Raw genomic sequence first — 27,158 nt, 5'->3', positions numbered from 1 at the left:
GCAACCTATTCACTATTTACTTAATTATTAATTTTCATGTGAATTTCACTTTCTAGTCCTTTTATCATATATGTAAAGTGAAAACTGTATTAGATATTCTACTTTTGTGAGTTATGAGCTTTAAAATTGAAAAACACAATTTCCTTAGATACATTTATCGAATAGCACTTTGTTTGTTCTCATGTTTACCTCACTGAACCCGGGTTTCTTGGTAGTAGGTCCTATGTGTCTCCTTCAGCTCTCTAATCTTACCATCTAGGGTAATGCCTGCCATATACGAGCTTAACACATACTCATTGAATACAAGAAGACAAGAGGAAGGGAGGGAGAGTATAAGGAAAGCAAAAAGGAAGAAGGGAGAAATGAGGTAAGAAGAAAAAGAGGAGGGGAGGAGGAATTAAATAAAGGATGGAAGTAAAGATGGAAGGATGGCTTCATTGATCCAAGAAAGAAAAGTTGGAACCAAATGCATCAATAACCGATGTTACGAAGTCTTTTATTTACAAGAGACAGGAGACCATGGCCTAAAGGAGCAAAGAACTGATCTCCCAGGTGAATGAAATAATGATGAAAGAAGAACTAGAAGTAGGTGCCAACAATGAGTTGTATTTATGGTACTTTGTAAGCGTGTGCCTAAATTGATCTTAATAGTTTTGTAGTCCATTTAACCCAATTCATTCAGGATTTCAAGAAAATAAATTATAATGCATTTGTCTTGCATCTTTATAAAAAGATATAAACACCTATATGCTTCTCTATTCCACAGAGAAAATGAGGCAGCAATTTTGACACATAATAATGTTATTTTATAAGCATCATATTTTTAAATAGCATTGTCAAGAAACATACCCTGATTGACTGTATTTTTTTTTATAAACAGCAGTTTAACAGAGGATGAAACAGTACCTGAAATAGATATTCTGTCTCTGGTGTGTGTGTGTGTGTGTGTGTGTGTGTGTGTGTGTGTGTGTGTCTCTGTCCTTCTCTCATTCACATACACTTTTTAATTTATCACATCACCTTTTGTGATAATAGGTAATGAATTTCTCCAAGAGATAATCACCCTCCCCCCAAACTTAAATCTAGTATGTTAGCTCCTGACAGTTTACTTATTCATATCAGCACCTATTCCATTTTCTAGCAAAAAATAGATATACTGCCTATTATATATCAGTTAGTATGTCTCTTTCACTAATATTAAAATAAATGAATTGTTCTTTTTTCTTATCCCTTTCGGCAGACTCTAAAGCTTTATTAGTTTTACTTCAACTCTGCACTTTCTTCCTTTATGCACTACTTATTGCTTGTTTTATTTCTTGCATCCCCCTCTATTCCCTGATGAAAGGAAGATTGCCATTCCAGACTCAATCACTCATGACCTTACAGGCCCCACTGCTACGACTGATTTAAGTAGGGCCTCAAGCAGCAATGTCACCTTTCTTAGGAGGCACATATACCAAAGCTGCAGCCGGCCCTTGGGAAGAATATCAGATTTGAACTGTGTGACCTGGGCTTCACTCTTCTCTATCCTGATGCAATTCATCGTTGCCAGCATGATCTCGGCAAAGGCATCCAGAGAAAAATATGCCCCAGGGTTGACCCCTGATACATCTGTCTTTATACTTTCATTTTCAAGTACTATAGAAACCCCAGGCTACATTATATCTTCTCTGGATCTTTATTAACTGAAATAAATTAGTTTTATATAAAGTGTCTTCAATGAAAAGGTCATGCTTTGTTTATTTTTATTTCTGAAGACTCTTATTGCCAGCATCAGTGAGTTAGAGACAAATACACCCAAACAAAATGTCTTACTGAGAGTGCTTCCTAGATTCATTTTGTATTTCTGGGATTCTACTGACCTCTAGCGTTCCAACACCAATACTTTTTTTAACTTCACTGATAACTTATTTTCAAGGTTCATGGATTTGTCTCTTCTATTAATGGAATCTGATTTTTTTTTTTTAATTCTAAGTTCAATAATAAATAATTGCCTTTAAATATAAGAACTGACACTGAGAAGTAAGGTTTAGGGACTTATTAAAATATGAATTTTTAGAAAAGATATAAAAATTTTAATTTTTTAATTGTGTTGAATTTATGGTGGTGACATTGGTTAATAAAATTACTTAGGTTTCAGGAGTATACTTTTATAACACATCATCCATATATTGTACTGTATATTCACCATCAAAACTCAGGTCTTCTTCCATCACCATTTATCACCCCACTTCCCCCTTTACCCTCTGAGGAACCTAATGAACATAATAAGATCATAAACAAAATAAAAACAGACTCATAGGTACAGAAAACAGACTGAGAATTGTCAGAGTAGAGGGGGTGGGGGCTGGGTGAAAAATTGGTGAAGGTAAAAAAAACACCTCATAGACACAGATAACAGTATGGTGATTACCAGAGGGATAGGTAAATGGGGGGACATAGAAGAGGGCAAAGAGGGAATTGTGGAGATGGAAAGAGATATAAACATTTTTAATTCATCATAGCACTTCCTTTGAGGCACTTCAAACTGAACACAGTTCGATACAAAATTCCGTAGTTCTTTTACAGTCCAGCCTTCCATTTGTTCATACTAAAAACCTTGGAGTTAACCTTGACGTCTTTACTTCTTTCACCCCACAAACCAATGAGAATCCAACTACTTTTCATGCTCTTGCCACCACGACTCTGTCACAAGGCACATGTTCTCTCATTGGGATTAGGTGATGACCTTCTAACTGGTCTCCCTAAGGCGTAGTCTACTAGCTTTACTGTCACCAACGTCCTTTAGAAATGGAAAGCACACCTCTGCTCAAAATCTTTAAATGGCTTCCATGGCTCTCAGAGAATCAGCCCCCAACCTAATTGGGGACGGGGCCTACCAACCAATTGCCCATGGCCTCTTCAATGGGGTCCCGATTGGAGCAAGCCAGCCAACCTCCTGCCATCTTCTCTTCTTGGCAGGCCCAGCCCCAATCGGGTGAATTTGTGTACTGAGCCTCTAGTACAATTTAAGTTCCATGGAGGGTGGAGGCAGGACTTTTTTTCTAGTTTGTTTATAGCTAAATCCCTGGCATTTTGATAAAGGTATTGAGGAACTACTCAACTAAGTATTTGCTGTATGAAAGAATAAAAATGAATTGAGAAATCAATGGCTATAGAGTGCCTTTTTGTGTCTCTAGAGCAAAACCTATTTGAACTTCAGTAATTTAGTTATCCAAAACTTAGTAATGCCTGATTTAAAGAGTTGAGTACCTTCAATAATATACTCTATGAAATATGTAAATGCATTGCAAATACGAGGACCTAGACAGATATGAAGTAAAATAAGAAAAGGTAATAATTAAAAACTAGATTCCATCAGAAGAAACATACTTCATAGGTCTATTATTTCCCTTTGCTTCCTCTGAATTTCTGATTCAGCAACTTTATTAAAGAATCTATAAAATAGCATTTTAGAAGATATGATAATATTATTTTTATCCTTCATTTTGTTTATATGCTACTACAAAAATATGTTCTACTTAAGAAATAAAACAAATTTTAAGTGTAAATTAGGAAGAGAGCTAATGTACGATAATAATTAAACATCTGAAGGAAAGTGGGGGAACTTGTGAACTGCTGGTTAATTGGTTTACTTGGGAGAGGGTATTAGTGGGGGAAGAATTTTTACTGTGCCCTGGTCTACATCTCATTCATTGTTGTACCTCAAGCCCTAAAATAACATTATACTTCAGAACAAAAAAATAGCAATCTGTCACCTTACTTATAAAATGTTAGTTATTCTTTTTAACTTAGGTCTCTCCAATATTCTTTAAAATAACAATCAAAAGTAATATATAAAAGCATTTACCATGTTCCAGATACTATTTAAAATACTCTACATGGATCATCTTATATACTTCTCTCAACTCTCTGAGGCTGTATTATTAATATCACCATTTACTTGCCAAAAGTGATAGACCAGTAAGCAGCAGAATCAGGAAGGCTATGAAAAGCAGGTGAAGATGTTGAATAAATTATTGTATGAAAATTGTGTTTGTACTAGACAAGAGAATAAGCAGTAGTTGGCAGAGAAAATGTATAATCACTCTGTTTTCTACCACAGGTCCTAAAACACCTAAAGGGAACTGCACCTTTAATGTCTACACAGCTTGCCAGTGGGTTCCCCAACCTCAAGAAAGATAGTTTAGGACTTCCTCCTTTCACAACTTGCATTGAATTCATTGAATCCTGTGGCCAATTTGCAGCACTTTGTAGAGACCCTGTTGCCCATAGTAGAGCATCATTAACTGAGTGGGGGGCTGGGGAGGGGAATGGGGAAATAAGGACACAAATGTAACACCTTAATAAATAAAGAAATTAAAATATATCATAAAAAATAAAAATAATCCTAATTAGTGATCTTGCATCTGCAATGCATCTGCACAATGAGAAACATCACAATGAAAATGTGACCTCACCAAGACTATTTTCAAACAACAAAGAGGAAAATATGTGTTTAAAAGAATGACTAGAGATTAAGGGCATAGACTGCATAATCAGAGAAACTTGCATTCAAAATGGAGCCTGACAGGCATTGGTTATTGACTTCAGCAACTTACTGAATTATTTGGAACTGCAGTTTTCTCATTTATAAAGTGGAAAGGTAAAATTAGTACATATTTTAAATAATATGATAAATGCAGTAACACATGTAATTTACAGCATATGACTACCATGGAACAAGCATCCTATAGTCACAGTCAACATATAATACTTCAATAAAATATAAATTTTGTTAGCGATATAAATTATGTTACTACTAGAAGCCCGAGGCACGAAAATTCGGGCTAGAATGGGCCTTCCTTTCCCTGGCTGCCCGCACCACCTTTTCAATCCGGCCCGGCCCCTTTCTGCTCAGGCCTCAGAGCCACCTCTTTCTGCTGCAGCTCCGCCTTCCCATGCTGCCCAGAGGCCCTGAGAGACTGGGGGTGGGCAGAATGCCTCACTCTTGTCACTGGGCACATGTGTAGCAAATTAACCACCCTCTTTGTTGGGTTAATTTGCATATCATTCCTGATTGGCTGGTGATGCAGCAGAGGTAAGGTCAGTTTACATGTTTGTCTATTATTAGGTAAGATGAAATTTATTACAATGTAATTTTCAACTTAAGAAAAATACTAAAGTTATTGATTATAAGATACTCTAATTAGTTTTTATCTTAAATACCATTTTGTTTCCTTTTCTGATAGACTGTAAGCTTGTTGAAGAAAGAAATTAAATCTCCTTCATTTAAGTCAATGAATCTTTATTCATCACCTGCAATGTGTCAGCTATCATTCTAGGCCCAAAGAAATAAAAATAAACCAAAAAGAAAAAGTCCTTAATTTCATTAGGCCTTTTATTTAAAAAGATAAAAACTGGTAATAAACAAACAAATAAACATACAGCACATATACTATATAGTTAGAGGGATATCCTCAATATCTTAAATAGATCTGGTTCACAATAGGCACTCAATTAATGTAAATTTGATTTAATTTCATTATTTTTAATTATGTCGATATAACATGGAGAATCTGTAGAAATGTGCTTGAGTGAGTTCTTTCTAGCTCTGGAAATCCAATTGTCTGCATGTCTTCCTAATCTGGTGTTCAATTCTGCAAATTCACTTTAATAATTTTAAGTCAACCACGGTAAGAGGTTTTTACACAACAGAAATCAGCAATGCTACAAACAGCAGCTATTTTTCCTGAGAACCAGTAGTTAAACATTTATCACCACTCCACTGGATAAAGGCTGACAAAGTATAAAATCTGAATTTTATGCAGTTCTGATAATAAAAAAACAACACCTTAGTGTATATAATAGTACATCAATATATTTTAGAGAGTTACACTTACAAATTATGTAATGCAGTGTTGGTCTGAATATTACATATCTAATTTTTTTTCTCCCAATACTGAGTCACTATCGCTTCATTATTCAGGCCCTTGGAAGAACCATAATGTCCATAACCCACAAAATCAACCAATTACTATGTGTTTTCTATTTAATTTTAAATGTACCATTTTGATGAAATAATTTAGTATTATGTAATTTTATATGCTTTAAACATAATAACTCACTAGCTATAGAGGAAAAGGAAAAGCTTATGAGTGTCAGGAGGAAGCAAATTTGAGATTATTTCCCCGTGGAAAATTTCATGGAAATCATTTAGGTGACTTTATGCAGAGTTAAAAGGCCCTGGGCTAGAAATTTCCCAGGGCTGCATGCCTAGGGAGCATGAATTATTAAATCATAATTTTTAAAAGCAAACTGAAAAGCATTTCAAATTCTGCGATGTGTGATTTATTGTTTAATTTTTAGTGTTCAAATTTATTTTGCCCTTATTATGTTTCAGATATATATTCCTATTAAAATATTAGATACAGATTTGTTTCTGAATTTAAAATGCAAGGAAGGGCAACATTTGTGCATTCTTAGTTACCAGGAGATCTCATAAATAAGAGCAAGTGAACTTGAGAATTATCAATCTATTCTCAAAAACAACTTCAAACTATTTCTAGCCTATGCCCCAGCCAGAACATTCAAATCTTATTATACTTAGTCACAGTTTAATATTATGGAAATTAAATATCAGATTAAATATTAAGAGTATGGTTACATTAATTCAATTATAATGATCAGCAAGTGGCTATAACCTGTCGAATATATATATATAAAACCCTAATATGCAAATAGACTGTATGGTGAAACAACTGAACAACCGAACAACCAGTCACTATGATGTGTGCTGACCACCAGGGGTTGTGCATGGAACATGGTGGGTATTCGCCATGGTGGGATGGTGTAGTAGGTGAGCAGCAGCTCCAGACCAAGGCAGGGCTCCGGTCACTGTCATTGGGGTGAGCCTCTGGTTGTTACTGAAAATTATTTGCTCCTGCCACAGTCCTGCTGGGCGCTCACATCTGCTGACAGTGCTGGCCCCATTCACAGCTGCTGCCAGTGCTGGAGCCACCACTGACCCGATGCCACACCCAGCACCATCCCCAATTATTTGGTGCCATCAGTGGGTGTGAGAAGTAGCTGCGGGCCCCAGTAGCCTCTCAAGTCTTCTCCAGGACTGGCAGCTGCCACTGGCACACACTGCCAGTGACGGCCCCCCTTGCAACCACACTGGCACCAGGGCCGCCACTCACACCAGCTGCCAGTGCCCAGCTCAAGTCCCGATCACTCATCCCATCATCGGTGCAAGCTGAGGCTGCCAGCCCTGATCACCCGTGAAAGCTTTACCACCTCCCCTTGCTCCTGATGGTGATCGGTTGTACCTGCTGCTGGCACCAGCCACAACCGCTCCACACGACAGCGGGCGCGAGCTGGGCTAGCACCGTCAGCACCATCAGCATGTGGGAGTGGAGGCAGCGATAGTGGAGCTTCTGGCAGATAGGCGTCTGGGGGCTGCATTGGGAGGGCCCAGGCAGGGGCCCAGAGGATGAGCCAAGATCCACCCCTGTGCCCACTGCAGCCTTGTGGCCCACAGTTCATTTCAAGGTGCACGAATTTGTGCACTGGGCCCCTAGTTTTTTAATAATAGTAAATGGGTATCATTTATCCAAAACCACCCCTATCCTGAACACAATGGTTGGCACTTCATGTATTATCTCTAATGCCCATAATAACCCTACCAAAAAAATATTACAAATGAGGAAATGTATGTGCAGAGAGACAGTGCCCTCCTAGGTCCAACAACTAGCAAGTGGCAAAAGCAGAATCCTAAAAAAAAAAAAAAAAAAAAAAAAAAAAAAAGCCCTTTTTTCTCAAAAGCCCATGTAAATTTATTGAAATTATTGACAATTACTTGCTTTTACTGCTAATCACCCTTAATTTGCTCTATGGCATTCTTTTCCTCAGGGGAAAGAACATAAGCATCAACTTGGCAATAGGGCAATTATCTCCACTAACTGCAATCCAAAGCCAACTCAAAGCAGATTGAATTGGAACCAAAAGTTTTCCCCCAGCTTTATTTTGGATGATATGTTTTAATTAGCTTACAAATGGCACAAATCGTCCTTTTGAGTTTATGCCAGGAGCAAAGTAGAAGTTGTGGCTCTTATTTTTAATAGGAAGTTTAGACTTCAATTTTTGACAAAAAAAAAAAAGTTATAAGTAAAAAGAAACTGTCTAGCAAAATCTTTTATTTCCAGGCAAAATGGCAGCCTCTGGTAAAGGAGCCAACAATCATTTTCAAAGGGAAGATTATCTATAGTAAAATTTTCTTAAAGGTAGCAAAGACATCTTGAAATATTAATGTTTATTGCATGTAAATGGCTAATTATTTTCTTATCTACATTCTGGTAGTAGATTTATTTTGTATATTGTAAAAATATACATAAATTAATTATTTTAAAAAAAAGAGAGAGAGCAAAAACATATCCTAAGATTAGCATTGAAGACAAGCTAATGTACTTTTCTATATAAGACGCTATTTTTCTCTAAAATCATTAGAATGAAAATCTAGAGGCATCTTATACACGAAAGTTAGGCGAAGAGGGAGCCAGGAGGGTGTGTAGCTGCCCATACCTTGTCACACAGGCTTCTTCCAATCACGAGCCTTATTGTTACTGGTGTCAGCTGATGCCCTAATTGGAGGTGGAGGTGGAGGTCGAGGTGAAGAGTCCACAGATGCATCAGGGACTGGAGTGTTCTGAGTCAATAAAGATGTCAAAAAATAAAAACATAAATGCCTATAAAATGATTGTCTTACTCTGCAAAATTCAAACTGAATGTAATCAGCTAGGCAAAAGACTATGGAAATAGAGAGACAATTAGGACCTCCTCCCTTTGAGTGTATAATCAGACAGTGGATAAAACAGGAAGAACAACTCCTTAAAGATGCCAAAAAAGAAGAAGGCCTTAAGAGGAAAACCAGCAAAATGTTTAAAATATTGATTTCTCAATTTGGGGTTGGAAAATTGGGGGCGGGGGGGAAACCTTATACCCAGAAAAATATGGTACTTGGGTCTTACAAGTGAATCCAGAAAAAAAAAATAGGTCAAAATGTATAATAGTTGTATTGTGAGATAAGAATTTACATATATCCAAGAATGAATTAAATTAGAGAAATGCCATGAAACACACAGCCCCAGAAGTGATGTCAGAGAACTAGTGCCTAATTTTTTATAAATGTGCCTTTTATTTGGAAAGTATATTTAAGGGATTCTATGGGACTATAGAAGTAGAACATGCTTGCCTGTCTCTCTTCCTACTTTCTTTCCTTTTCCCAAATACTGGCAAGCAGAGCAGTCATTTGAGGCTTATAAAACTTTTCATTTAGTGGTACATTTCTCAGTATGTACAATAATTCATAACTGTGACAGGTGTTTGATTCATCTGAAATGTATTTTGTGTGTGAGATTAGGGATCCATTGCCTTTTTGGGATACTCAGTCTCCCAAAACATTTATTTAATAGCATCTTTCTCCACTGATCTGCAATACCACTTGCCATATTGATTTACATACACTGAGTGAACAGATTATGTGTTGGCACTAGGGGATATTTTTAATATATATCGTCTCTATGAACATGGTGTGGTGGTATGGCATTTCATTTGTTTAGGTTTTGTTAATAACTTTCATCAACATTTTATACATTTATGCACAAAAGTATTGCCCACTTGTTTGTTTTTTTGCTATGCGTCTTATAGTTTTGCTGTTTTTATAAATATATCCTTTCTCCCGCTTGTATTTTATTCTAAATATGTCAATAGGTATATAAAAATACAATTGACTTTTGTACCTACAATTCTATATATATACAACCTTATATCCCAAATTTTCACCATTAGTATCTTGATACGAATTGCATTCAATATATAAATTGCTTTGGGTAGCATAAATATTTTAATGATGTTAATGCTTCCTATGTATATGTTTCCACTTATTTGTATACTCTTTGGTATCTTTCTTCAGTGTCTTATGATTTTCTGAGTACAAGTCTTTAACATCCTTGATTAAATGTATTCCTAGGTGTGTGATTTTTTAAGCAATTGTAAATGGAATTGTTTTCTTAGTTTCTCTTTCTAGTAGTTAATTATTAATGTGTAAAAATACAGCTGATTTCTGGATATTGCTACTTTACTAAATTCATTTATCAGGTCTAGTGGGTTTTTGATGGAATATTTAGGGTATTCAATATACAGTATCATGTCATCAGAAATAACGACAGTTTTACTTCTTTTTCATTTTCAATGCTTTTTCTATCTTCTTCATGTCTGATTGCTATGGCAAGGATGTTGGCTATGGGTTTTTCATATATGGCCTTCACTACATTGAGATATGATTCCTTTATCCCATCGTGCTAAGAGTTTTTATCATAAATGGTTGCTGGATTTTAATAAATGCTTTTTCTGCATTTATTGATGTGATTGTGTAGTTTTAATCTTTAATTTGGCTTATTTGGTATGTCATGTTTATTGATTTTTGGATATTATAGCAACCTTGCATCTCCAGAATAGATTGTACTTGATCATGGTGTATGACCTTTTTATTGTATTGCTGTATCCAATAGTTTGCTAATACTTGTTGTGGATTTTAGCAGCTATATGCATCAGGGATATTGGCCTATGATTTTCTTTCCTTGTAGTGTCTCTACCTGGTTTTGAAATTAGGATAATGTTGGCTCATAAAATGAGCTTGGGAATCTTACCTCCTCTGAATTTTTTGGAAGAATTTGAGAAGAATAGGTGTTAGTTCTTATTTGAATGTTTGGTAAAATTCACCTGTGAAGCCATATGGTCCAGGACTTTTATTTGTTGGGAGTTTTTGTTTTTGTTTTTATTGTTTCACTTTCACTAGTCGTAACCTGTCTATTCAAAAATCTCTGATTCTTTCTGATAAAGTTTCAAAAGATTATATGTTTCTATGGATCGATTTATTTCTTCCAGATTGTCCAATTTGCTGACGTAGAGTTGCTTGTAACATTTATTTCTTTGGGTCCTTCTCTCTTTTTTGCTTGATGAGTTTGGTTAAAGAATTGTCAATCTTGTTTATCTTTTCAAAAAATCAGCTCTTAGTTTAGTTGATCTTTTATATTTTTTTACTCTATTTTATCTCTAATTATTATTTCTTGTTTTCTACTCACTCTAGACTTCATTTCCAATTCCTTTTAGTGTAAAGATATTTTTATTATTTTTTGAGGTAGGCTTGTGAATTTCCCTCTTAAGTCTGCTTATACTGTGTCCCAGAGATTTTAGGTTCTTGTGTTCTCACTTTCATTAGTTTCAAGATATCTTTTGATTTCTTCCTTAATCTCATTGTTAACTCATTCATTGTTTAGTAACAGGTTATTTATCCTCCATGTTTTTTGTGTGTTTTTCAGTTTTTTCTTGTGCTTGATTTCTAGTTTCATACCATTATGATCAGAGAAGATGCTTGATATGATTTCAATTTTCTTAAATTTATTTAAATTTGTTATGTATCTAACATGTGGTCTATCCTAAAAAGTATCCTATGTACACTTGAAAGAATGTATTGTATATTCTGCAGCTTTGAGGTGAAATGCTCTAACAATATCAATTAAATACATATAAGCTACTGTGTCATTTAAGACCACTTTCTCTTTGTTGATTTTCTATCTGAAAAATCTATCCATTGATGTCAATGGGTTAAGTTTTCTGCTATGACTGTATTACTGTTCACTTCTCTTTTTATGTCCATCAAGATTTGTTTTACATATTTCTATGCTCCTATGTTGGGTGCATAAATGTTTATCAAGGGTTATATCCCCTTGTTAGATTGTTCCCTATTATCAGTATGTAATGTCCTTCTTTGTCTTTTACTGTAGCCTTTGTTTTATTTTTTTAATATTTGTTATTGATTCTTTAGAGAGAGAAAGGAAGGGAGAGGGAGTAAGAATCATCAATGTGAGAGAGAAACATCAATTGCTGCCTCCTGCACATCCCCTACTGGGGATCAAGCATGCAACCTGGGCATGTGGCCTGACCAGAATTGAATCAGCAACCTTTTGGTGTTCAGGACAATGCCCAATCAACTGATCCACACCAGATATGGCTAAAACCTTTTTTTTTTTTTTTTTAATATCTATTTTGTCAGATATAAGTATTGCTACACCAGATTTTTTTTTTTTCATTTCTATTTTCATCACATATCTTTTGTCATTCCTTTACTTTTAGTCTGTGTGTATCTTTCTTTCTGACATGGGTTTTTGTAGATAGCATATATATGGGTCTTGCTGTCTTATCCATTCAACTACTATATATCTTTTGATTGAAGCATTTACATTTAAAGTGATTACTGATATATGTATTTATTGCCATCTTAATTTTTTAGCTACATTCCTCTGGTGGTGGTTCTTCTTCTTCTTCTTCTTCTTCTTCTTCTTCCTCCTCCTCCTCCTTCTCCTCCTATTCCTCCTTCTCCTCTTCTCCTCCTCTTCCTCCTTCTCCTCTTCCTTCTCCTCCTCCTCCTCCTCCTCTTCCTTCTTTTTTCTTTTTCTTCTTGTTCAAGCAGGTCCTTTAACATTTCTTATAATATTCTATTGTTCAAGCAGGCCCTTTAACATTTCTTGTAATATTATAATATTTAGTGTTAACAAACTCTTTTAGCTTTTTTTTAACCTGAGAATCTCTTTATTTTTCCTTTAATTTTAACTAATTACATTAAAGGAAATGTAATTAGTAAAGCAGTCTTTGCTGTAGGTCCTTGCTTTTCATCACTTGTAATATTTAATGCCATTTCCTTCTGGCCTGAAATGTTTCTGTTATCAGCTGACAGTCTTACAGGAGTTTTTGCAGATAACTATCTTTATTGTAAGGTTTTTAACATTCTTTCTTTATCTTTAACATTTACTCTTTTAATTGTGATGTGTCTTGGTGTGGGTCTTTTTGGGTTCTTTGGTACTTCATATTCTTCCTTGGAATGCTTTTTTCCTTTACCAGGTTAGAGAAGTTCTCTTTTTTTCTTTTGGAACACCTATGATGCAGATGTTGTTATGCTTTATATTATCCTAAAGGTCCCTAAAACTGACTCATTTTTTTATTATTATTTTTTATTAAGTTATTATATGTGTACATATCTTACCATTGCCCCCCCACTCCCATACATGCCCTCCCTCCCCAGAGTTTTGTGTCCATTGGTTATAATTATATGATTATCCTCATTTTTAATTCTTTTTTTGTTTGTTTTTTACTGCCATGATTGAATATTTCTTTCTACCTCATATTCCAAATCGGTGATACGATCCTTAACCCTCTGCTTTATCCAACCTACTGTTTATTCCTTTTAATATATTCTTGATGTCAGATATTATATTCTTTATTTCTGACTGGTCCGTTCATGCGTTCTCCAAGTCATTTTTAATGTTGTTATAATTATCACTAAGTTCTTGAGAATCCTTATAATCATTACTTTGAACTCTATCTGATAAAATGTTTAACTCCATTTCCTTAGCTCTTTTCCTGAATATTTCTTGTTCTTTTATTTAGGTTCTGTTTCTTTATCTCCCCATTTTGATCGACTCTTTGTGTTTCTATGTATTAGATAGATATGCTATGATTCCCAGTCTTAGTCCTTAGTAGGGTGACCTTATGTAGTAAGTATTCTGTGGGACCTAGTGGTGCAGTCTCCTTGATCACATGAACTTTACACTCTAGGAATGTCCCTTGTGTGTGTCATGTGAGCCATCCTGTTGTAATTGAGTCTTGATTGCTATTAACCCATTAGTGCCTGAGATCAACCCTCTGACTGGTTGACTATGAGGCTGAACCCAGACCATAGCTTGGGAGCTGTTAAGTGTGTGCTGACCACATGAAATAGATTTCACTTCATCAGGGTTTGGTGCCTGCCAAGACCTCTTTTTTTTTTATACGCTCTTTGTGAAGCCTATTGGATCCTGCTCTGATATTGTCTGAAGCTGGCCACTGGGTGTGTTGGTTCTGGCATTTTGGGAAGGACTCTGGTACAGGCCAATGTCAGACAAACACTGTGTCTGGCACTCAGCTATCTGTTTGGAACTACAAGCTACCCACAGTTGTGGCTGCCTCTGCTGGGCTTGCGTGTATATGGTTTTGAACCTGAGATCTACCTCCACCTGTCTCTGCCTGCTGGCTGCCTATTACCGTGTTTCCCCGAAAATAAAACATCCTCCGAAAATAAGACCTATTTACAGGTTTCCTTCTGAGTGAAATATAAGGCATCCTCCAAAAATAAGGCGCCCCCTTATTTTATGGTAAATTAATTAATTTACCATAAACTGGTCGCTAGGGGCCTGGACTGGCCTCTAGCAACCAGCGACGTTACGCAGAGTCCTGACGTCACTGCTGTGTGGAGGCAGAGAGGAGGTCGGAGTGAGCTGTGAGCACGGGGTGGGAGAGAGTAGGAGACTTTCACAGATGCGTGTAGAAGAACTGGAGGATTAGAGCTCAGGGGACCTGGCGAAGGTGGTGAGTGCTGGTCTGTCTCTGGAGATACTACCTGATGCTCTCGGCCACCCTCATGATGACTGAAGGTTCTCAGTCAGTGGCAGACCCTGCTCCAGCCCAGATCCAGGCCCCAGCAAGCCCAGTGACAGTCCCCAGGCAGGTCCCAGGGGGTAAATGTATGATAAAGTGGTAGGGGGGATGTCTGATGAAGGTGTTCAGTGGCACAGGGGTGGGGGGAGGGGGATCACTTAAAATGACACAGGAGGATCAAAAGGGGTTACTAAAATGGTAATCCCCCCTCTGATTCTCCTGTGCCATTTTGATTCCCTCCTCTGATCCCCCCTGTGTCATTTTAAGTGATCCCCCTCCCCTCACCTTGATACCCCAATTCCTTTTTTTTACCCCTAGAAATGAGCACAAAAAGAAAAAGCTACTCCGTGGAGTACAAGAAAGGAATTGTGGAAGATCCTTGGGGCCAAAATCTTACTGCTTTCTGCAAAGAGAAGATGTTGAGTATCTGATTGGTCCCAAAATGGTGAGCAGAGTATGGTAACCTCATTGAACAAGTGAATAAGGGAAATGCTAAAAAGAGCAAGTGTGGATCAGGTCGGCAACCATTATTTTCTGAGCTGGAAGACCTGATCTGTGAATGGGTTGTTGACGGGAGAGCAAAGGCTTTGGTTGTGAATAGGGCTCAGGTTCAAGAATTTGCCCTTGCAATGGCATCACAGTTTGACATAGCCCCCAAAGACTTCAAAGCATCATAACACTGGCTGGATAATTTCCTTCAGCGAAGTGAACTGTCTTTAAGAAGATCTACAACATTGTTTAGGTTGGAAGATACTCAAGTTATTAAGCACTTGCATTTGCATTCAAGTCCTTTATTGATGATGCTGACTTCTCTAAATGCAATCTTTCCAACATGATTGCTATGGATGAAACTGCAGTGTTTATGGGCCAATCATCTCAAACAACAATTGAACAGCAGGGTGCCTCCTTAGTGTACATTCCCTCCACTGCTTACAAAAGTGCACGTGTTTCCTGTATTTTGCCAATTCGTCTGGATGGCACTAAAAATCCCACCTTTAATCATTTCTAAGGGCAAGAAGGAAAAGATTGAACATGTTTTGGGCTTTTTTATTCTTGAAACTGAAAAAGCCTGGGCCACACAAGCAGTTATAAGGAAGTGGGTCAACTTAATGCTGCCGCTTGTTATGCAAGGGAGCCAAAAAGGTCTGCTAGTCTGGGATGCAGACAGCACTCACCACGCTAAAGACATGAAGACATTTCTTCACAAAAGAAAAATAGATCAGATAAAATGATTCCCGCAGGAATGACGGCCTATCTCCAGACTCTTGATATTGCAATAAACAAGCCATTCAAAGACAATTTGTGCATGGAAATTAATGACTACATTGAAAATTGAATGGAGAGAAATCAGTGTGGAAAATTGTGAAACCTAAACTGCAAGAAGTTGTGACTTGGGTGAAGAATTCATGGGAGAAAATCACTGACAGCTGCATTGCAAATGCACTGAGAGCAGGCTACCTTGACAAGAAGTACTCATTTAAAGACAGTGCTATTGCTAAACATAAGAGATTTGGTCCACTGATTCTGAAGGAAATGGAGTCACAAGAAATTCACCAGAAAATTCAGTAATTGGATTGTTATGATGACGTTCCAGAAGATGATGGCATGATTGTCATTGAATAAATGAGTAAATTTTTGATACTGTAGGATTCACAGTTTGTCTGGTTTGTGTTGACAACTACCGTACTATTGTACTGTATTCAGGTAATACATTTGCTTTATTTTCATTTAACAATAAATGTGTACCGTATTCTTCTTCATGGAAAAATAAGACATCCCCTGAAAATAAGATCTAGCGCATCTTTGGGAGCAAAAATTAATATAAGACACTGTCTTATTTTCGGGGATACAGGGTAGGCTCAGTAACTGAAAAAGCCTCTGACAGAGTAGTGAGAATTCTGCTGGTGGATCTCTCCCATAAGTGCTGGTCAGGCTTCAGGGAAGGTGATAGGTGATTCAGTGTGCCCTTAGTAGGGCAAAGTCACTAGGAGTCAGGCAGTTGGGGCTTCCAGAACCTGGAGTTGTGTTTGCTGGGAGCCAAGAGGGTGGTTCTACAGGATCTCCTCTGAGATTAACCCTGAGGCAGTCTCCATGCATGACAATGCTGATTCCCCACCACCATTCTTTGTTACTAGATTTATAACCAGACTCAAGGCCACTAACTCTGACATACAAAGCATGACCCATGAGGAAGTACACATACTCCAGAAAAACTATTAGAGTTTTCCAATTTATACAGAATTCCTGGGAATATGTGCAGGGATACTAAAAATCTAGGAAAATGGTGAAAGGAGCACAAAGTTATATCAGGCCAAATTTGTTGATATGAACCCACTAAGAAGATATTCTGCATTTACAGTTGCAATTCTCAGGGAATTAGGAAGGCTTTAGTAGTTTGGTTAGTTGGCTCAAATATAGGTGAGAAGGTGGCCCGTGAATTAGCTAGAAATGCCAGACCTGCATTGGATTACTGCAGAGGAAAGAATTCAAAGGTTTAGGGAGATTGAAATGGTAGAATTAATTTGTCATTTAAGACTATTCACCCACTTTGGGAGGACCCAGGAATGACATTCAGGCTCTACTTAACATTTGTGTCCCCCCTAAAATTTATATGTTGACGTTCTAACCCCCAGTGACCGTGTAAGGAGATTGGATTCTTACAGAGATAATCAAGCTAAAATTAGGTCATTAGGGTGGGTCCTAATCTAGCATGACTCCTGTCTTTATAAAAGAGGAAATTTGGACACAACATACACACAGAAAATGTGATGTGAAGATATGCAAGGAGATGATGGTGATCTACAAACTAAGGAGACAGGCCTGACACAGATTCTCCCTCATAGTCCTCAGAAAGAACTAGCTCTGCCAACACCTTGATTTCAGATTCACAACTGCCAGACAATGAATTTCTGTTGTTTGTACCACTCATTTTGTGGGGCTTTGTTATGGAAACTCTAGAAAACTAATATACCAAACATGCAATAAATGCTATTTTTAGTACTGCTGCATTTTGAAAAGAATAGAATCATAGAACATCTGTCAAATGCATTGAAAGCTTTTGTAGGTGCTAGAAAAGCAGCTGCCCACCACTGATATCATAAATGCACCAATTTATATTCACGAATAAGCAAGGAGAGCTTCTTGCTGGGTTACTATATTTTTTGGTTGTTCACTTATCTCTATCAACCTCTACTCATATTTTAGATAAGGTTTGCTATCTTTTTTCTTTTTGGTTTCTATAATAGTTTACCCCACTTAAACTAATTTTATTTTCCAAAACTCACAGTAAAAGCAGAGTTGGTTAATTCCATCATATACTTGGTTCTTTAGACAAAGATTTTCATTAAAAAGATTTCCACTTATTCAGGAGTAATACATGTACACATTGGAAAGGATAACATTCAAGCTCTCCTTCAAATTTTTCTCATTATTGATTTTTCAGCATTTTGGATGTAATAAAGATACACACTGAGAATCTGTGCTTCAAGAAAGACATCTTGAATTGTCTTCTTAGAACCCTTCCTTCTTCATCACTAGTTGAAGCTTTGGAAGGACACAATCTGCTTCTTAAGTGAAATTATAGGATGTTTCCTCTGAAGCTCCTTCTAGATAGCTTTTCAACTCAGCTCTTATATCCCTCTCAGGTCTGTCAAACCAAGCTATTTTGCTGGCAGAGTGTTAATTTACATTTACTCTGTTTGTGAAAACAAAATGATTATATCCTCAAGTGGGTAACAGAGCACCATTAGAAGTCAGAAACTAACATTTATTAATCCACAACTGGAATCACACCTTATAAAATGTTTTTAAAGATATTTCTAAGAACCCTGATATCAACTTCCCAATAATATTGAACAAAAGGCTACTAAAAACCATAAGATGCATGTAAATAAAAATACAGGGTGTCCTGCCGAAATGGGTTTGGCTCAGCGGTAGAGCGTCGGTCTGCGGACTGAAAGGTCCCAGGTTTGATTCCGGTCAAGGGCACGTACATTGGTTGTGGGCACATCCCTGGTGGCGGGTATGCAAGAGGCAGCTGGCCGATGTTTCTCTCTCATCGACATTTCTAGCTCTCTATATCTCTCCCTTCCTCTCTGTAAAAAATCAATAAAATATATATTTTTTAAAAAATACAGGGTGTCCCAAGTTTTAGTGAAATTCTGAGCTTTAATAAACTCAGAAGCATAAAAGTTACAAACTTACAAAACTATCATTTGAGTAATTAATTACTTATATTGCTTTCATATTTGTTTTTAAGTTTGAAGAACAAATTTTTATTTTTTAATCTTTATTGTTGAAAGTATTATGTACATTTCATTTTCCATCCCATTCACCCCTTCCAGCATGCCCCCGTTCCCCCAAAGCCTACATCACCACCCTATTGTCTGTGCCCATGGGTTATGCATATACGCATATAAGTACTTTGGTTTATCTCTTCCCACCCACTCACCCACCCTCACCTTCACTCTAAGATTCTACAGTCTGTTCCATGCTTCTATGTCTCTGGATCTATTTTGTTCATCAGTTTATTTTGTGAAGAACACATTTTTTTTTTATTTCAGTCACTCTGCAGATGAAAAATTTTAAATTACATAAAAAATTATTAAAGGTACACAATTCTAAACAAGTATAAAAGAAATGGAAATACGGCTGGTACCGGTTTGGCTCAGTGGATAGAGCGTCGGTCTGCAGACTGAAAGGTCCCAGATTAGATTCCGGTCGGGGGCATGTGCATTGGTTACAGGCACATCCCTGGTAGGGGGTGTGCAAGAGGCAGCTGGTCTATGTTTCTTTCTCATCGATGTTTCTAGCTCTCTATCCCTCTCTCTTCCTCTCTGTAAAGAATCAATAAAAAAAAAAATGAAATGGAAATATGTTTTCAAATGATATCTCTCAAATTTGTACTCCTAGAGTTATAAAAGCCTCAAATACCTCACAAAAACTTTTGGGACACCAGGTTATTAATTCAGTTTTTTCCCCCTTTCTCAAGTCCTTTACTTCAATATGATCATATAATTTTTGTTTTCATAATGAGAAAAAAGTTTATTTTTCAGCAATAAATGTAGCACATAGCAATAGATTTTGTAGTTGCCAATTAAAAACATTGTTCAGCCACTGCCCTGCATGATAAACAATACGTCTCTTTCTATAGCACATCAAAGTGTATTTCTATCAGAATTCCTCTAACAAACTCATTACCCAATTGTTACCCTGGGACTTCATTGAATTTGTTTACACTATATATCTGTTATTATAGCTGAAGGCCAAGCTTAAAATCTAGGTAAAGAAAGAAAATGTGAGGTTTCTCCCATAAAGAATATTACAAAACAGACATCAAAGGCACAAATTTACTCCTCAATCTGTTCAATCTAACTTAGTTTACAATTAAAGAATGATTTTAATTGTCAAACTTTTAAATTTTATTAAATGTTGTGGCAATGCATCAAATGAGTTCCAGACCTATATAAATACGCAGGCAGCTGATTGCAATTTGCATTTTTATCAGTTGTGAAAGAGTACAATGTACTTCCTGCATCTTATTTTCAGAATTTGCATTTATCATCTTTGGCTACCCAGTATACAGAAGGGAGTACTTGAATATCTCATTCTTTGAATTTTCATTTTTGATTATAAATCAAATGATATCTGGGACTTTTCTCTTTTTCATTTTTCTCTTCTCTCAACCTCCAGGTTTACTTGCTCCCATTTCTTCTTGGCTCTAGTAAAACACAAAAAAAAATTTCAATTATTTTTTTTCCAGCATTCTTTAACTTATAGACATTCTGCATATCTTTTGCTAATTACCATAAATGTAAACACAAAATAAAAACTAAGCTATTGTTGCAATTCATAAATTGTCTGAATGCCATTCAAACTAATTCCACTTCTTTCTGAATTTCACAGTGTTTTGAATTTGGATGGAGGACTGGGAAAGAATAGAAAAAATATTATGTACTAGAAGCCTGATGCACAAATTCACACACCAGTGGGGTCCCTCAGCCTGGCCTGCAAGATCGGGCCAAAACTGGCTCGCTGACATCCCCAAAGGGGTCCCGGATTGTGAAAGGGTACAATAGTGGCCAGGAAGGGACTATAGTAGGGCTCCAGGGCATGTCCGGCCCATCTTGCTCAGTCTTAATCAGCTGGATCCCAGCAGCAAGCTAACCTACCAGTCAACTGTCTTCCCTCTGTTGATCAGTGAACATCATATCAAGTGGTTGAGTGGTCTTAACATATCATTAGCATATTATGCTTTGATTGGTTGAAAGGCTGACCAGTCAACCAAACACTTAGCATATTAGGCTTTTATTATATAGGTTAAGGCTGCAACATGAAGCAGCCAGAATGAGCAGGATGAATGATCCATCCTTTGGAGTTAGTATCTTCAGTTATACCAACTGTGTCTCTATCAAAAAGGACATGTGGCCTCAAGGAAGGTTAGCAATGAGAAAGACACCTCTAATTGGCTTCAGCAACTTTCCTCAATTCCTAACACACATTTCCTCTCCTATTGCATTATCTTCATAGCAGCCAATGACATTTCCCCCAAAAGGATCGTCTTGCCCATTTATATTTCTGTGGCCTTGGCACACAGATATTTTTTAAAAGAATAGACTAGTGGCAGCTGGTATGTTCTGCTTCTTGTTTCCAGCAGTCCTCTATCTGCCCACTGGGAAATGCTGAAATCACTCCTCTGTGTCCTAGCAGGAGGTGCAGCTAAGGAAACACAAGCTAATCTTCCTATCTCTTATTCTGGTGATGAAAACAACTTGAACACATAAGAATTTAGGGCTCACAACTTCCCTAGTCAAAAGCTTGGGTATGCTGAAACCGGTTTGGCTCAGCGGTAGAGCGTCGGTCTGCGGACTGGAAGGTCCCAGGTTCGATTCCGGTCAAGGGCATGCATCTGGGTTGCGGGCACATCCCCAGTAGGGGGTGTGCGAGAGGCAGCTGGTCAATGTTTCTCTCTCATTGACGTTTCTAGCTCTCTATCTTTCTCCCTTCCTCTCTGTGAAAAATCAATAAAACATATTTTAAAAAAAAGCTTGGGTAAGCTGAAACCAGTTTGGCTCAGTGGATAGAGCATTGGTCTATGGACTGAAGGGTCCCAGGTTCGATTCCGGTCAAGGGAATGTACATTGGTTGTGGGCACATCCCCAGTAGGGGGTGTGCAGGAGGCAGCTGGTCGATGTTTCTCTCTTATCGATGTTTCTAGCTCTCTATCCCTCTCCCTTCCTCTCTGTGGAAAATCAATAAAATATATATATATATATAAAAAAAAAAGCTTGGGTAAATAAGAAAACTAACTTTGTGGAAACCAAGATAGCGGCATAGGTAAACTATGCTGAAATTTCTGCCTTGTACAACCACTTCAAAACTACAACTAAAAGACAAAATGGACACCATCCAGAACCACAGGAAAGCAGATTGTGAAAATTCTACAACTAGAAGGAAAGAGAAAAGGATACTGAAATTCAGAGGAGGTGTGGAAGTAAAAGACAGAGTTACAGAGGCATGCACGCTCAGAAAGGGCTGGCAACTGAGGACGTGGTTGTCTTTCTCAATCAGGAGAGAGACACAAACTCTTGACTGCTCTGAACTCCAGTTCTGGGCAAGACTCTGGGGACCCAGCCTCATACAAGGAGAAACTGGACTGTCTGGCATCGGCCTGGAACATGAGGGCAGCCTTCTCTTAGAGGTCCTTGCAGAAATTACCATGGGACACTGAGACCCGGGGCCTCTTAAAGTGGGGCTGAGGATCAGCCATAGCTGTTTGCTTCACCCTGTTGATTACCTGAGACCCCATCCCACCCAAGCTGTGTGCAGATGCTTTTGCATATGAATGGCCTGGTCATTTGAAATCTAAACTTACTTATCAAACTGAAGTTTAGTCAGAGAGACCCATAATATCCAAAACAAGGCCCAAGGCTCCACAGCATCTTGCATTGCTTCACATCTGAGCCTCATCTGAACACCTCTAAACCCAAAACAAAGAAGAGGAATATGCAGATCTCTCCATAGCTCTTGCTGGGTGGCTTCAAGCAAAGGCTAAATTTACACCTCCTTGGAGATCCAAGAGCCAGTGTACCCAATGGTCAGAGTGGGACCATCCAGATTACAATTCCTCAGATCCATACAGGGCACTCAGGGCGAAGACTCAGTGAGCACCAAAGTCCCACTGAAGCAAGTCTTGCCCCATAAGGGTGTCTCCAGCACAGAAGTTCTCACATCATAGACACAGCTGATTCTTACAGCCAATTGGCCTGGAGGTCAATTCCTCCCAGTGATACCAATAACAATCAAGGCTAACAACAACAAGATTGTACTTATAGCCCACAAAGGAGTGCACTAAGAGTGTCCACTTCAGGTAACTGGGGAGGCTGAGCCACTGGGCCCTATAGGACATCTAGCACACAAAGCCACTCTACCAACACAGGAAAGCAGCCAAAATGTGGAGACAAAGAAGCAGATCACAAATGAAAGAAATGGAGGAAAGCAAACTATTGGATATAGAATTCAAAACCACGGTTATAAGGTTTTTCAAGAATTTTCTAGAAACCTCCAATAAATTTAGTGAGATCCTTGAGGCTATGAAAAAAGGACCAACTAGAAATTAAGCATACACTGAATGAAATAAAGAATAACATTCAGAGATCCAACAGCAGACTAGATGATTGCAAAAATCAAGTCAAAGATTTGAAATATGTAGAAGCAAAAAACACCCAACCAGAAAAGAAAAAAGAATTAAAAAATACGAAGATAGTGTAAGGAGCTTCTGGGACAACTTCAAGGTACCAACATTGCATTGTATCTAGTCTCCTGCTGCTTCTCCAGGGTTGAAAGAAAAAGTGGTTTCGTCAGTTCACATCCCATCACATTCCCTTTCCTCTGCTGTGCATGGGTGGTGCATGTTTCATGGTCTCTAAAGTCATCCTACCCACCTCCAAAATCCTTCTGCAATTCATGTTTAACTATCTGGGATGGGATGGAGAAGGCTACTGGAATCAAAGAACAGTTACTAGGAAGGTGCATGGGTGAAAAGTACAACCCTTAATACTTCAAATAATTCCCACCCACAAGAAAAACATGGGAGTAAAATGTGTGACTTAACAATCTGTGGTTTTATCCAGGATTTCCACTAACTTTTCACTTTCTTCCCCCTAAAATTAAGAGCTATCATATGGAAAAACCGACACAAGAAAATACAGTCAATTAAATTGTGCTGCAACAGAATTTTCTTGCAATACAATGCGTTTGGGGATGAAATGGGAAAAAGGAAAAACAATTGACTCCAGTACATACATGTACATGCAAGTCTGCGTACTGTGTCATAACTGCACTCAAAGGAGTTTAAAGAAATACTGCTTTAGAAGATCCTAGCTATTTACTTTGGAAAGGGGACAGCTTCTAGTCTGGACATGTTCTAGTTCAGTGGTCAGCAAACTCATTAGTCAATAGAGCCAAATATCAACAGTATAACCATTGAAATTTCTTTTGAGAGCCAAATTTTTTAAACTTAAACTTCTCCTAACACCACTTCTTTCAAAATAGACTCACCCAGGCCATGGTATTTTGTGGAAGAGCCATACCACCACCAGGGCCCAAAGAGCTGCATGTGGCTTGTGAGCCGCAGTTTGCTGACCATGGTTCTAGTTCATTCTGAAAAGCCCTAGGCTACTGATTCTAAAAAGATCGAGGCTACTGATTCTGAATGTTCTAGGCTACTGATTCTGAATGTTCTAGGCTACTGATTCTGAATGTTCTAGGCTACTGATGTAGGATTTCCCTATCTAGAACTTTTTCTGAAATGTTCAATTTTCTGAAAAGTAAACTGAAACCATTTTACCTTGTGTGGTTTTCCAAACCTACCGAGCCAGCCCCAGAATAAGCTAGGAGAAGACACCAAGATTTTTAGCAAAAAAACCATCTGAGGTTGGGTCTATAAACCTCTACCCTGGGAGATTCCCAGGATGCCACCCCTTCCCAGAGAAAAGAGCACAACAAAAGGGAGACCACAGTCATTATGAATCTCCTGACCTGGAAACTGTATCTTAGGGGTGCCTTAAGTCTCCACCAGCCAATACTTGTCTATAGTGAACAGAGTAGGGCTTTAATACTTTGTGTCAAAAATATGGTTTTATATATTTGCTTTGTGGTACAACAAAGAACATATATATATATATATATATATATATCCCATGTTTCCCTGAAAATAAGACATCCTCCGAAAATAAGACCTAGCGCATAGAAAGTAAGACATCTCCTGAAAATAAGATCTAGCACAACTTTGAGAGAAAAAATTAATATAAGATACTGTCTTATTTTCTGGGAAACAGGATATATATATATATATATATATATATATATATATAGAGAGAGAGAGAGAGAGAGAGAGAGAGAGAGGCAATATGCAAATCGTCCGGGATGCTATAACATCACAACTGCTCAAGAGGAGGCTGGGCACACAGGTGGGTGGGAGGGACTATGTGCATGGTGAAGCAAGCCATGGATGGCTCAGGCCTAGAGAGAAGAGGGCCTACCAGCCACAGCAAGCCAGCAGTTCCACTTCTGCTCATGAGCTGCAGAAGAAACACCTTTTCTGACTGCTCATTGGCTAAGCTCCCAGTATGCCACTCATAGTGTTCTTGGCAACTTGGGTAATAAGAATCCAAGAAAGTGATCTAAGGTTTTTCCACCTCACTCCTGGAGGAAAAAAATGAAGATGTGCTGCGGGAGGGGCTAAGAAACGCCATATCCTGCCCTAGCTGGTTTTGGTCAGTGGCTAGCGCCTAGGCCTGTAGACCGCAGGGTCCTGGTTCAATCCTGGTCAAAGACATGTATCTAGGTTGCAGGATCTTCCCTGGCTGGGGCCCAGGTCAGGGCTCATACAGGAGGCAACCAATTGAAGTGTCCCTCTCACATTGATGTTCCTCTTTGTCTTTTCCTTTCTCTTCCACACTCTCTAAAAACCAATGGAAAAATACCCTCAAGTGAGGAAGAAAGAAAGAAAGAAAGAAAGAAAGAAAGAAAGAGAGAGAGAGAGAGAGAGAGAGAGAGAGAGAGAGAGAGAGAGAGAGAGAAGGGAGGGATTGAGGGAGGAAGGGAGGGAGGAAGGAAGGAAGGGAAAGAAATATCATATCCTATGAAAGACACATCTTGAAAATGCCTAAAGAAAATTGGTCATTTTTTCATGGTGAAGGGACTGGAGTCCATGTTGAAGAAACTCTTGGTGACTGAGATGACTGGCAGTGGCTGCAGCAGCAGGGTGATGGGGGGGGCCTTTCCCTGATCAGTCCAGGAGCCTCCCGCAGAAGGAAGCTAGACTGCAGCTTAGGCCCGCTTTCCATGGAGAGCCGGCCCTAGCCATCAGTAGGACAACCCCAGAGGGCTCCCAGACTGTGCAAGGGGTTAGGTTGGGCTGAGGGGACCTCCCCCAGTGCACAAACTTTTGTGTACCGGGCCTCTAGTATTATATAATCCTGCAGCTGCTATTCTTGTAGCTAAAGAGAGAAATATGTCAAAAGATTTTTTATAACACATAAAAGTAGGCAAACTAGAACATAGTAAAACAAAGCAAAATGAATTTGCTAGTAGAAAAATATCTATGAAACTCCAAGTAATTATGTTCACATATACATAAAATTGTTCTAAATTTACTAAAATTTGTTCCTTGAGCTTAAAAACTTGTCATTCATTTTAAAATTGTATAATGCATTAAATATTAGTAAAATTTTACCTGTATATATCTTTTGAGTTTTTGAATATGCTTTTGAAAAAGGAATTCTTTTTCGCCAGGCTGAACCATTATATGGTGTTGACATATATTTATCTGAGAGAGAAAAAGAAGATTGGAGTTAAATATTGTATAACTTTAAAATCATATTCTAGCAGTGTTTCAAATTTATAAACATTTCAGGAATATAATTATTCTCTAATTCATATTACCATTTCAAAACTAAGGGATCAGGGACAAAATGAGCTTATTAGGACTATTTAAGTTATCAATGAACATCGTACATTTTTTTTTAATTGCCTGTCCAGGTCCTCAAATAAGACTGTCTCCCTTGAGACTAAGCTAGAGGAGAAAACAGTATGTAATTTCATGTTTCACAAAGTACACAACATTCAGAACTCCACTGATCAGGCTGTGAACATAGGAAAATATAAGCATGCAGTTATAGGGAATTGAGTGGCCCTTTTTTAGGTTGAGAAAAGTTAAATCCAATTTTGAAAAAACAAAATTTGTCTGAGACAGGAAGAAAAAAAAGATTTCTCCCTTGTGGCCTTGTGCTTCCTGACATATACCATGATTTTGCCTATATTGCAATAAAATGATTCAGAAGCAATCTGTGCGTGGTGGGAGAGACAAGAGCTTGTCGAAAATATTGCAGTTAACCCTCAAACTAACCCTTTCAGAAAGTGATCATGAAGGTCTGCAGAAAAGCCAAGGCATGGGCCTGAAACGATCCCTGAGCAATGCAGTGAGTGCAACAAGGAAAGGTCACGCATCTGAAAACAGTCCTCAAGAGTGAAATAAAGCTATCAGGGGGAAGAGTGCAGTGCTCTGAGACAAATCGCTCACAAGCTTCAATGCCAAGTCATCTGCACCAACATATTTTTTCCCCCCACAGCCTTTAAGTCACGTG

At 38.0% G+C, this 27,158-nt stretch overlaps 1 protein-coding gene across 2 annotated transcripts in view; it reads right to left on the bottom strand.

The window, feature by feature from the left end:
- Positions 1–20,042: 20,042 nt before the first annotated feature.
- Positions 20,043–27,158, bottom strand: part of LOC311618807 (uncharacterized protein C12orf50 homolog) — a gene marked incomplete at its 5' end in the record, with an annotated part of 29,118 nt that continues 22,002 nt past the window's right edge. For both annotated transcript variants that reach the window (XM_084876431.1, XM_084876432.1), the window contains 2 exons: positions 20,043–20,230; positions 26,249–26,341. In XM_084876431.1, the coding sequence (XP_084732557.1) occupies positions 20,205–20,230; positions 26,249–26,341 (119 nt within the window). In that variant the 3' untranslated portion in view covers positions 20,043–20,204. The remainder of the gene's footprint in view (positions 20,231–26,248; positions 26,342–27,158) is intronic.

The sequence above is a fragment of the Pipistrellus hanaki genome (genome assembly GCF_964339955.1).
Source record: "Pipistrellus hanaki genome assembly, chromosome: 3".
Taxonomy (NCBI): Eukaryota; Metazoa; Chordata; class Mammalia; order Chiroptera; family Vespertilionidae; genus Pipistrellus; species Pipistrellus hanaki.
Note: the sequence above shows the minus strand (reverse complement) of the source record. Positions and strands in the feature narration are given on the sequence as shown.